The 13,902-nt window shown below is 37.4% G+C and overlaps 1 protein-coding gene across 2 annotated transcripts in view; it reads right to left on the bottom strand.

The window, feature by feature from the left end:
• TDRP (testis development related protein) overlaps positions 1-13,902 on the bottom strand; it is a 45,810-nt gene that overhangs the window by 13,534 nt on the left and 18,374 nt on the right. The window contains exon 3 of one of the 2 annotated variants that reach the window (XM_083348177.1): positions 4,873-4,938. The exons of the other annotated variant lie outside the window; for it this stretch is intronic. Within the exon in view, the coding sequence (XP_083204303.1) occupies positions 4,873-4,938 (66 nt within the window). The remainder of the gene's footprint in view (positions 1-4,872; positions 4,939-13,902) is intronic. 2 annotated transcript variants of the gene reach the window in all.

Genomic DNA, 13,902 nt, shown 5'->3' on the forward strand with positions numbered 1-13,902 from the left:
CCTCCCGTATTGATTACTGTAATGCTCTCTACATGGGGCTGCCCTTTAAGACCACCCGGAGGCTTCAGCTGGTGCAGAATGCAGCTGCACGGGTTGTGATGGGAGCACCCCGATACTCCCATATTACACCCCTCCTGCGTGAGCTGCATTGGCTACCAGTTGCCCTCCGGGTGAGATTTAAGGTGCTGGTACTTGCCTTTAAAGCCCTACATGGCTTAGGCCCGGGATACTTGCAGGACCATCTGCTGCCGGGAACAAATTCCCATCGTCCAGTATGCTCACACAGAGAAGGCCTCCTCTGGGTACCGTCAGCTAGGCAATGTCGGCTGGCGACCCCCAGGGTGAGGGCCTTCTCTGTGGGAGCACCAGCCCTATGGAATCAGCTCCCCCCTGAGCTTCGGACGGCCCAAAATCTCCAATCCTTTCGCCGCGGCCTCAAAACACTCCTGTTCCACCAGGCTGACCTGGACTGACAGGCATTTTAATTAATTATATTTAGAATTTTTAATCTATTTTTAATTTTTAATTTTAATTTATTGCACAGATGATTTTAATTTCATTTTTATCTTGATTTCTGTACTTATTATATGTTTTGTTGTTAGCCGCCCTGAGTCCTTCGGGAGTTAGGGCGGGATATAAATCCCATCAATACATAAATAAATAAATAAATATGGACTGGCACAATCAGACGTTGCCAGGATTCTCTTATAGCTTTCCTTTTTTGTCATGGCTTAACTGTTTATTATGCTTTGGGATTTCTGTAAGTCAGATGTTGAGCAAAAACCAGGGTTTCCTTTATACAGATAGAAATATGCTTTAATACTGACTCAGAGACCTCCTAGTACCTTGGCATTCATGATCAAACCAGGTATGGTGCATATTTGTATCTTTTTTGGCAATGAAGAATTGTGAAGTTGTTAATATTTGTTGAAATAACTTAATTATAGCTATCCAGCATAACATCATCTGCTGGCTCTGATGCAATCAATTTGACAATTATAACTTCTTGCAAGGAATCATTCAGTGCATGTGGGACAGAAGTCATCCGTTACAGTTGCATTACAACAAGGTGATAATTGCAAGCTTTCAAAGGTCTTCAAAGAATAAAGTGCCCAGGAAGTGATTGCTTTTAAGGCAATTGCTACAATAAACTTTGAAAAATGGGGGATTAAGTTCTGCAATAGCCCAGAAAAATTATTTACACAATAAAATTAAGAAGGCCTTTCTATTATTACTTGGACAGATTTCCTTATTGCATTACTGAAATAGGACTCTATTTTCTTTAATACTGTGAGTCATGATCTATTTGCTAGTTTTAGGTTTTTAACCATCAAAATATTAATATATAGAAAGTTTGAAAAGCAAGTTTAAGAACTAGTTCTTACACAGAGAAATGTAAAGCTGATTTTGAGTTTGGGTGACTTCATTCATGCAATTTTCATTGCAGTGTTTGTTATAGAATAATTTTACTACTGCCTTCTTCCAGATTTTTTTTACGCTCCCAATCTATTCAACTGCTCTGGAATTAGCAAGTGGTCCCCCATTAGAATAGGAATAGAATAGAATGGAATAAGAATGGAATAGGAATAGAATATTTTATTTGGCCAAGTGTGATTATACATACAAAGAATTTGTCTCTGGTGCAGCAGCTCTCAGTGTACATGCAAAGCAACAGTCGTCATCGTCATCATCATCATCATCACCACAATAAGAGGGGGTAGTAAAGAAGATCCGACCCTGCTAAGATAAACTACATGCTGCCCTATGCTAAACTGATTAAATGCCTAAATTTGCCCATAAGAAATCTACATCCTGCAGAAAAATTGGTTATGTAATATTAAAATTTAGATCCTGCAAACACAGATATTAGAGTTGAAAGTGTCAGAATCTCCTATTATAAAGAATGTAAACTTGTCAAGGTAAGTATAATTTACTAGCTGACAGGCAGAAGTGATGTTTGGAGAATAGGTCAGCAGAGTATTTTGGGGATAGTATCCCTTTAAGTGTCTGAGGGGAATGGCAGTTGGAATCTTTAGCTCACTTGAACCGTTTGTACATAACTGACTGCCTTGTATGCTGTATGTTCCCTGAATGTTGTTGTTTCATGTTGTATATTAAACCACAGTTCTTTTGATAAACCACTGTCAGATGTTTGTGATCCTGTGTCGTCACAAGAAGAAAAAAGAAAAATGCTGCAATAATTTATATTTTAAACAGCAGGTTATGGGCCCAGTTTGAAGAAAAGCCCAAAATGAAGAAAAGACCAGAGTGAAGGAAAGCCAAGAGAAAATAAGTGAGAACCTGACCAGAGTCAGAGGAGGAGGAGCTGGGCATTGTGGTTTTGAGTGTGGTTTGTGGCTATACAAGTTAGAAGTCAAAAAATGGCCTCGTCGGTGTTATGGGAGGAGGCTTTGTGGTATCCCAGCTGAATGAAACTATCTCTCTTGGAGTTTAAAAATGGAGATGTATCTACAAAGAGAGGAGCTGTGGATAATAGTTACGCTCAGCTAGTGGCTACTAGACAGTAGGGCAAGACTGCATGCTGCAGCAAACCACATGCATTTATTGGTTTAAGACCAACTAACCAGGATTTTGTCAGACTGGCTAATGGACAACGGTCAGCAGTTAAAGGGGAAGGAAATGTCTATGTACCCGAACTAGGGGTAACATTGAAAAAGGTGTTATATGTGCCAGACGTAGACAATAATTTACTAAGTGTTGCATGTCTAGATAGCAAGGGATATGAAATAATGCTTGCCAGAGGGCAATATACTATCAAGAAAGATGGGAGGATTTGTGCACAGGGTATTGGACACAATGGTTTATACATATTAGGAGAACAGAAGGATGTTTGTGCACGTACTCTGAAAAACACACCCACATATGATAATTGTGTGCATCTAATGCATAGGAGATTAGGTCATGCCAACTTTAGAGTGTTACAGAAAATGCCAGAAAGAGCAGAAGGACTGAAAGTGAAGAACTGTGATGCATACCTAGATTGTGCCGCGTGGATGGAGTCAAAATCTAGGGTTTATCCTGCAAGCAAGAAAAGCTTAAAAAAGACATTTTACAATTAGTACCCGCTGACGTAATAGGTCCTATGGCACCATCTATTGGAGGAGCAAGGTATGCATTGGTAATTGTAGATGATTATACCAGATATGGATTTTGTTATTTACTCAAACACAAAACAGAGGTATTACAACAATTTAAACAATGGGTGACATTTGTGGAACACAGATATGGTGGTAAAGTATGCCAAATGCAGATAGACAGGGGAGCAGAATTTATGTCTGACAATTTCAACATTGGCTTAGGAGTCTAGGTATTAGACACAGACGAATAAACCCATATACACCCGCTGAAAACAGAGAAGCTGAAAGGAGAAATGGCGTATTACAGACCATGAAGGACTCAATACTTGCAGATACAGGCATGCGTAGAGGGTACTGGGGAGAAGCCATGAAAACAGCTAACTATTTAATAAATAGATTATGGAGTTCTGCTATGAAAAAAACTCCATATTTTTTGTTATACAGTAAGAAACCCACATTGGCTCACCTAAGAACTTTTGGTAGTTATGCTTGGGTCCATTTATCCTAAGAGTACTAGAAGCAAGGAACAGAAAAAGACCAGAAAACTGAGGTTTATAGAATATGAGCCAGGATCCAAGGAATATAGGTTTACTGATGGAACTCAGAAAGTTGTGATTTCACATTCTGCCAGCTTTGCAGAATACAGTAATTGGGATAGAGTACATGCCAACACAGAGGTGTTTATTCCATTACATAGACCTCAGGGAGGAGAAGCTACAGAAAACCCATCATCAGAGAAAATGGGTAGCAGGTCAGAAACTGTAAACATAAAGGAGGAGAGACCTGACATGAAAAGTGAAGATATGGAAGCACAGGAACAGGTGTTACCAAGGAGGTCGGAACGAATTAATAAAGGAGTACCTCCTGATACATACAAGGCAAGTGACATTAGAGTACGTATGTAGTTATGAACCTTGCAATTACCAAGAAATGATGTCCTTACCGAAAACAGAATGAGAAAAATGGAAGGAAACCATGGACAGGGAAATGGAATCTATGGATGTGCATCAAGTGTTCTCACCCATGAGATTACCAGAAAGAAAAAAGGCCGTGGGATGTAAATGGGTATGTAAAAAGATGTTACAAAATATTGAATTGCCATGTAAGAGAGGCAGTAAAGAATAAACTAATAGAGTTAAAGCATTGTCTGTCTGAAAATAATTTGGCTGATGTATTAACAAAGCCTTTGAGTTCAGACAAGTATCAAAATTGGGTAAAGACGTTTGGACTAGCAGTTGTTCAGGTCTAAATGGGAGGAGTGTCAAAGTAATTATAATTTAATAGCTGACAGGCAGAAGTGATATTTGCAAAATAGGTCAGCAGAGTATTTTGGGAGTAGTATCCCTTTAAGAGACTGTGTCTGAGGGGAATGGAAGTTGGAATCTTTAGCTCACTTGAACTGTTTGTACATAACTGACTGCTTTGTATTCTGTATGCACCCTGAATGTTGTTTCATGTAGTATATTAAACCACAGTTCTTTTGATAAACCACTGTCAGATGTTTGTGATCCTGTGTTGTCACAAGAAAAAAGAAAAAAGCTGCGATAATTTATATTTTAAACAACAAAACTGACATGTTTTATTTTATGAAATACAAGCAAAATATACCAAATAATGCAATAGTAAGAATATAAAGGTTAATAGAATACAATAAATCATCTTGTACAGTCATAGCAAAGGAATCTTGCTTGAACAAATAGTAGTGTACTTGAAACATCCCCAATAGGGGAAATCCAAAATAAAGTTTAAATTCACATCTTAAAAATAAACAAACCTTTGTTGCAAGTTGTGAAACAGAAGATGTTACTTCATCCTGAAGACATGAATCCTTGTTCTTAGTCTAAAAAAGAATAAACTATAAATTTTAAGAGTGTTTAACAAATGTTTGTGATGAATAAGAAATAACAAGAATTGTTAATATTGAATAAAGGTGCTACTGGCATATAAATAACGTACTTGGTCCATTTAGTTTCCTCTCCTATTGTTTTATTAAAAATTTCCATGGCAAAACATAAAACATATGCCACTTGAACAAAGAAGGGAAGCACCCAAATAAACTTAGCAATATAAACCAAATTCTTCACTGAATTTTGATTACAAATATTTACTACTATACTAGCTGAACATATGAACAAATGCATACCAGAAAGAACACACACAGAATATACCAGAGAGATTACATTCCAGAAAGAAAGATGAAAGATAACAGAGTTATCATAAATGCCCTAGAATTCATCAATATTATGGAAAAAGAAGGCAATAGTAGTATTTCTAGACTTGGAAAAAGCCTTTGACAATTTGCAACGGGTTGCTTTTACTGAAGGTCTTAACAGAATTAATCCTGGAGAAGAATTTGAAACGTGTGGAGAACGCGTAACCATGGCAAGCAGCAAAGATGAAATACTCTCCGTAGGCTTTTCAATTAGCAAAGGCACAAGACAAGGGTGTCCATTATCCCCTTTACTTTTTGTGACTGCTCTGAAAGTCATGACCACAAGATATGAAAAGATAAAAGATAATTGGAATAAACATTCAAGGAAAGAAACACAGTATATGAAATGCTATGCACTTGATGTAATAGTAAAATTTACTACAATATGATTATAAGCACAAAATTTTATAGTTGATGAAAGTAATAAAATATTTGGTTGCTTTTCTGAATATAAAATCAATTAAAGAAAAGAAAGATAACAGCAAGGTCCTTAACTTAAAAAGAAGAAAGTGTAAAAAAGAGACTGGCTGTGAGATAATAAAAGATCCAGTAAAATATTTAGGACTTTACTTGACAGGGTGCAATAAAGACCTATTTGAAATAATTACATCAATGATTTTTTACTTTAAGTACAATTACAGTAAGAAAGATTTGAACATATATGCCAATACAACGTAGCTGTACTCAAGAAATAGATTGAAGACACTACTAGAATTGCTTAAATAATAATAACAAGAATCAATCTGGCACAACATTGGAAAAGACAAACACAATTGGTAAACTAAAATTTAAGGAGGCAATAGGGAAAAAAACTCACAACAAAGGTTTAAACAAATTGAAGCAGGAATGGCTCCCCTCATATACTGAATAGCTTATCACACAGCAAGGAAAGCTAAGATGCTTGAAATATAGTTTCTGAAAAGGATGAGTTTTTTTAAACTAATTACTAAACCTATCCTTCTAATTATACTATTTTTATTTCTAACAGTTATCTATTTTCTTAGCCATATTCAAACATCTGTTTAGTAGTATAATATCCCATCTAATAGGTGAGAACCTCAATTTTCTTCAGTCTTATTCTAGCTTTTCCTTTGCCAAATAGCTTTCCAAGTAAGTACAGTTAAATCACCAAGTAGCTCTTCCTCTGTTTTTGTATATATTATTTGGAATGAGGAAAAGAATTTGGTTGAAGTGTTTTTCGAAGAATGCTCAACCCATTTATATTCATTAAACAGCCTCCATCCTTCTCCTTCAGTTTTTTTTGTTAATATTCAGCATTTCTCCTAACAGCTTTATCATCCTTTCAATCAGCTCTTCTTCCTTATCCTCAAATGTGTTCTGAGATCTTGACAAGTACAATGTTTTTTTCCATTTCTGGTATTATCACTGCATCTTCTAATTTTTCATTTGTATGTATCTGTCTGTTAATTCCTTTAGGTCCTCCATCTTTGGATCCATTTCTTCTAATTTTCCTTCCATTTTCTGGGTTATTAGTCCCTTCTTTGAAGTCATTGTCTGGATTTGTAAGTTTAGGTTAGAAAATTGTTCTTTTATCTCATTTGTGTTGTTTTAGTCTCATCCTGAAATAAAACTATTGTCTCTTGGATTGATTTCAATATGGAAAAAATTTCTTTCTGTAATTCATTAACATTTCTCTGTTGATATATCAAGCTGGAAGCTTTGGTGACATGTGTTGAAGAGAATTTTTTACCATTTAAGGCTGAGTATGGAACACTCATTTTGTTTTTGTATGTAGTCTTTATAGTCCAATAGGGTCCCCAACCTAGATAAGCAGCCTAAGAGTTTTTGTTTTTCCCTTTTCCCAGCTGCAGTCTTCAAAAGTGAAAGTGTCCAGGAACAACAAATAGTCTTATGAGTCTGGGCTTCAAGCCAAGTTTTCCTTAAGCATAATAAATTGTGGTGCTATAATTCTCCACTAGATGTCATTGACACCGTCTTCCAACTTTCCAAATCCAAACTTATTTTGTAAACTTTCAAATATTTTTTCTAAAAAAAAGTCTCAAAGGTACTTTTAATCCCCAAATTTCAAAGCTATAGCTTCTGACTGGCCACACGAATGTAGCCAGTCTTTCCCCTGCTGGTTTGAAGGGCTTCCTCGGATCCAGCAGAAGGGCCGCCGCCCCTCTGTAAACAACAAGGGTCCCCTCCTTCTTCGACACTTCTTTGGGTTGACTTTTGATCCTTTTTAGGGTCCCCAGTGGGGCAAAATCAAACATGGAAGATGGAGCCCCGTCTTCCTGCGCCCGACACACTGCAATGTCAAAACGGAAGTCTTGTAACCAGACTACTTTATTAGCACCATGGTTCAAGGAAGAAAATAGACTCATAAAGAACAAAATAAAGATGAAAATAAATTTGTGAGAGACAGCAGAACTGGAAAAATAAAATGAAAGAAAACAGCAGCTAAAAGTTGAATAACTTTTTCCTAGGCAAGGAACAAACAAAATAGTAAGGTTAAGTTCATTAGAACTAATTGCAAATACTAGTCCTATAATCAATTTTCTTCCTGGGAAGGAAGATGCTTTCCCAGACCAAAGAGGCAACAGCTTAACTATGAATGCAGAAAGGTTTTCACTTTTGTTAACTATGTTGATGCTGGAGTCTTAGATAACTGAGGAAGAAAATTCATTCATATAAACAAAATGCCTTTATTTTTAGAATCAACATTCAAATGTAATATATGTGCAAAAATATTTACTGCACATAATCAAATTGTATAATTGAAAAATGAGCCATGGCCCAGAAATATTCATATGATAAACTTAATCACTCCATGACCTACCAGTCAAGAATATTCCAGAGAGCTTGGCAATGTGGCTATTAAAAACAGGAGGCCTAAGGTAAGATTGCAACTGGGACAGATAGAGATAGATCTCATGGGAGCCTATTAAGAATAGAAGTGTCAATTCCCACTTCTATCTAAATGCTGTTTCCTGCAGTTCTGGATGCTAGATTACTGAGACTTTTCACTTTAAGCTGGTAATGCTTAATATAAGGTCCAAGTTCCATTAAGATTCTACTTCTCAGCATCATAATCAAGGAAGAATGATGGAAAATCTGTCCTATAAGACTGAGGGCTAGTTGAGTGATATTATGCGTAATCTACCTTACTAAATTTCAAATATTTCAGCAACCATTACTCTTCTTGGGAAAGAGGGAGGGCAATGATATTGGGATTATAAATGACACCAAATGCTCTTCTCCACAGGTTACTGGATGCATACATTTGTATTTAAGGTTGGGCTTAAATTGTTGCAAATGTACCATATTATTTATAGAAGTAAAGAAAAAAATGTCTGTGCGCACATGTGCATACCTAATAGTTAACACTGAATAATTTGAATTTTTTCCTAAAAATTAGTTTATTAGTATATTAGCAAACTTTTTATTAATTACTATCAATTCAGAGATATATTTTAAGCACCATATTTTCCAAAGTGCCTTTTCATGCTGGCCGCATCTTCCCCCAAAATAGTTGTCATTAGGTCTCATAAATTAAGTTACTCAGGTTAAGCCTGCTTGACAAGCTATGCCTGCTTCAGAGTGAGAGTTCTAATAAAAACAAAGGTCTGCAGGAAATGGCATTCAATAGGTTTTGTTTTCTATCAATTTTTGAGGTAAGCCATATATAAATATGAAGTGGCAAATGTATTATGCCAAAAGAAGAACCTAGCCATTCTCCTTCCCATTCAAGTCAAGTTCCAGCTCACACTCATAGGTTTCACTGTGAACAATCAACTATGCCAGAGGTCTCCAACCTTTCTCAGTTGGCGAACCGGAGGGAGGGGCCCTGAGCATGGCGACACAAGTGGGCCTTATTCATGATAACAATGTGGAAGCTTACTGCAAGGAGGCTGAGGGGTTGGTGAACTGGTGGTGTAAGGAAAACAGCCTAGTTTTAAATACCAGAAAAACCAGAGAGATCATTGTCGATTTCAGAAAAGGCAGGCACAGCCACACTTCTCTGTGCATTAATGATTCACCTGTGGAGATGGTTACCAGCATCAAATTCCTGGGTGTGCAGCTAATGAGTAGGCTGGCTTGTCACTCAACAGTGAGAAGCAGGCACAGCAGCGCCTGCACTTTCTGCGTCGCATGAGAAAAGCTCATCTTCCTTCCCCTGTCCTGACCACTTTCTACACGGGGATGATTGAGAGCATCCTGTCATACAGCATCACAGTTTGGTTTGGAAGCATCACTGCTTCAGACAGGAAGGCGGTGCAGAGAGTGGTGAGGATGGCCGAAAAGATCATTGGCGGTTCCCTCCCTTCCATCCAGCACATAGCACAGAAGCGTTGTTTGAACAGGGTCCATAAGATTATCTGGGACACTACTCATCCTCTTCACAACCTGTTTTCCTTGTTACCTTCTGGGAGGAGGCTTCATAGCAGAACATCCAGATTCAGCCATAGTTTCATTCCATACAACATTTATTTTTTTATTTATTTTAATTCTATTTATATCCCGCCCTTCTCCGAAGACTCAGGGCGGCTTACAAGCTTAGCAGTAGCCTTCATTCTATGTATATGCCTGCTTATTAGGGCTTTCACACACACCCCAAGCGGCATTATTACAAAGTCAGCTTAATTGCCCCCAACAATCTGGGTCCTCATTTTACCTACCTGGGAAGGATGGAAGGCTGAGTCAACCTTGAGCCTGGTGGGATGCGAACCTGCACTAATTGCAGGCAGCTGGTGTTACTTAAGGAGGCATCAGCCCACTGCTCCACCAAGGCTCTAACCTCTAACCTTAGCATTAACCTTGTGAACTCTCAGGCTTCCTCCTTCTGTTATATATTCAAGATGGACAGTATTTAATATTTTATTGTTATGTATATCGGGTGTAAGTCTATACATATGTTGTATATAGTATGTTTTAGATGTGTGTCATATATGTTTCACTTTGAGAGTGGGCAACTAAATATCATTTTTGATGTGTGCCGTTGTGCCCACGGTATAAAATGACAATAAAGTTTATCTTATCTTAAAAATCTGGAGTGCTTCTTGCAGAGAAGTTTGCAAATTTACAAATATTCCCAACTTTAAATCCAAAGATTTACATATTCAAAGGAACTTTCTTTAATTGAAACAATTCATTTCATACATTTCAGCAGACAAAGCAAATTTTAATATGCATGTATTCATACTTCCCTTGTAATTTTCAAAGGCCATGCATGTAACTAAACACCCACATGGCATATTTTAATGGCCTAATTAAGCTAGTAACCTAATGTTATGCTCTCGGGTCAAACTACTGTATTTCTTTCACTTCTTTATTCAAAGGATAAGACTCTTATCTCAGCATTCCTGAAGTTCAGTTTGTCTTTGCTGTACCTTGGTAACAAGCTTTCAAACTTTGGCAGTAACTGTGCCAGTGCGTTCAATATTTCTACAGGAATATGCAAATATTCTTTTCTGGAACATTCTTCAAATGTACAAATATTCAAGGAATTAATTAAACCAGAGCACAGCTTTTTCTCTAGAGATTAAATTTTAAGCCATTTCATCTCTTTCATTTATATTAAATAATAATCATTCATTTTATTGTTTATTTTGTGGTAAAGGTAAAGGTTCCCCCGCACATGCGTGCTAGTCGTTTCTGACTCTAGGTGCTCATCTCCGTTTCAAAGCTGAAGAGCCAGCGCTTGTCCGAGGACGTCTCCATGGTCATGTGGCCAGCATGACTAGACGCCAAAGGCGCACGGAACGCTGTTACCTTCCCACTGTAGTGGTCCCTATTTTTCTACTTGCATTTTTACGTGCTTTCGAACTGCTAGGTTGGCAGAAGCTGGGACAAGTAACAGGCACTCACTGTTACACGGCACTCGGGATTCGACCCACCAAAATGCCGACCTTCTGATCGACAAGCTCAGCGTCCTAACCCACTGAGCCACCGTGTCCCTTGTGGTAGGAAACTGCAAATTATTTCACACAATCCTATAAACTCAGACTATCAAAACTGAAGTCTGCTACATTGACTGAATCTGTTTGAGGTAATAATTGGACTTCTTAAATGAAAGTACACACATTCTCCATTCATATGTGTAATTTATATGTCTTCTGCACTTTCTATAAATCTAAAAAAGAATTAATTGCTGGAATTTAAGAATTTCTTGGCTGGGAGGGAGGGAGGGAGGGAGGGAGGGAGGGAGGGAGGGAGGGAGGAAGGTAGGTTGGTTGTTTTTTGATAATACCTACTAGCTTTCCACAAGGAAACTGGCAGGAAGTTGGAAATTTCTACCAGTGCTTTTTTGCCCACCCTTGGTCATTCTGTTTCTCTGTTCAGATAAGAAAATATTTTAGAAATGATGTCCCAATGGGGCATGGGTTGTTTAGTCAAAATTAAATCTGTTTCTTCCCTCTCTCACTCTCTCTCCTGCAACTCATCTTTTAATTATGTTTGTTCAATTTGTTTGGAAATCATTATGAGGGAGATTTTTTTTAAAAAAAAAAAGGCCCAGGAGGAAAGATTTGGGTTAACAAATCTGCAAATGTCACAAAATCTCAACTTACAAATTGTGCTGGAAAAAAACATATAGTTTCAGTATACATAAAGCTACACAACTCTAATCCCTATTAGAAACAAGAGGAAAATAAAAATAGTATTTACTGCACAGTATAGGAAGGGCTAGATAGATGTGGTTGTCTAAGATAAAAACATCTCACTGAACATTTAAAAAGGTCAGCGTTTGGTTTAGCTTGTGGCACCTTGGCATGTGTAATTCCAAGCAAACTTTCTCCAAGCAGAAAATAAGAACAATCACTTAAGAGATTTATTCTTCATAAAAAGATGTCTCAGGATAGCAATTTGTGGCAGCAAGTGACACTAAATCATCTCTTGCCTTCTGCTAGAAGTCTTCTTGCATGCAACTGATACTCTGTCTTTACACTATGAATACAGAAAAACATTATTTACAGTCTTTTAAAAACATTTAAAAGATTTTCTTTCCAGATGGAAACTGCTGGAAAATCTCAGCAGTGGTTCATTGCTACAGCACAAAAATCAGAAAAGTTTGATCCTGCATGCAAGAGCTATGTCTTTGAGCAGGAACAACAATGTGAGCAAAAACTAGTTCATGCGTAGCTTCAAAAGGGTGTAAAATATCTCAGACTGCATGCCTAAAGGGCAAGGAAGAATTTTGATGTAATGCAAGATCAGTATATAAATCCAGATTTCCATAATTATTTCTGATGAAGAATCTGAGTAGCATTTTAGATTTGAAATACTCTAAATACATAGACTGTTTCAAAAGCAATTCAATGATGTTTTTGATTCTAATTTACAAAGTACTATAGTATGGCAAAAATGCAAGTATATACAAAAATACAAAAAAGCAACCCCCTCCCAGGTAGTTGTATCTTTTTTCCACAGAGGATTACATAGCATCTTTTTTGTTTAGTGCATTTTCTCAACCCCTCATTTCTTCCTTTTTATAAGTATTAAATTCTGTGCTGACAGAATTCCATTCTTTCTAATAGTACACTAGATAACATACATTAATGCCACCAAGATAGGAAAGAATCCTGAAATAGCAAAGTACCATCCGACTCATCAATTCTTAATCTATTTTTTAAATAAACTATTTAAGTATTATAGATATTTACCTACTTTCAGACATTATTGATTTTTAATTCAAAAGATGGAAGATGAAGCTGAAGGAAACTAAGGAAAGAACTGGAACCATGGACACACTCCTAGGAGAGGAGAGCTAAACTTTAATTTTTTACACAGGTACTATCGCTGAAGTTAAGAAATGAAATGAATAATCCCAACATACATAAACATGCCTATATAATCCAATTTTCACTTTATTTCTATTTTGTTCCAAAAGTTTATTTTCCAATTTAGTAAAGGTAAAGGTTTCCAACTCTAGGGGCCGGTGCTCATTTCCGTTTCAAAGCCGAAGAGCCAACACTTGTCCGAGGACGTCTCCGTGGTCATGTGGCCGGCATGACTAGACACCAAAGGTGCACGGAACGCTGTTACCTTCCCACCGTAGTGGTCCCAATTTTTCTACTTGCATTTTTACGTGCTTTCGAACTGCTAGGTTGGCAGAAGCTGGGACGAGTAACAGGCGCTCACTCTGTTACGCGGTACTCAGGATTCGACCTGCCAAACTGCCGACCTTCTGATCAACATGCTCAGCGTCCTAACCCACTAAGCCACCGTGTCCCTATTTTCCAATTTATATCAATTATTTAAGTGTATATTTATATTCTATAAAATTGGCTTCATTCTTCTCATTTGATATTCTTTATTAAAATCCATCAAAAAGTATTATCTACTTCTCTCAATGTATATATTCAGGTTTCTTCAATTAATGCAAATTAAGTGTAATCATTTTAGGAGCTGTGATGTGCAGTGGTGGCACAGAGGTTAGAATGCAGTACTGCAGGCTAACTCTGCCCACAGCTAGGAGTTCGATCCTGATTGGCTCAAGGTTGACTCAGCCTCCCATCCTTCCAAGGTTGGTAAAACAAAGACCCAGATTGTTGGGGGCAACATGCTGACACTGTAAACAGCTCAGAGACTGCTGCAAAGCACTATGGAGTGATATATAAGTCTATGCAC

This window comes from Vipera ursinii (assembly GCF_947247035.1).
Source record: "Vipera ursinii genome assembly, chromosome: 1".
NCBI classification, from domain to species: Eukaryota; Metazoa; Chordata; class Lepidosauria; order Squamata; family Viperidae; genus Vipera; species Vipera ursinii.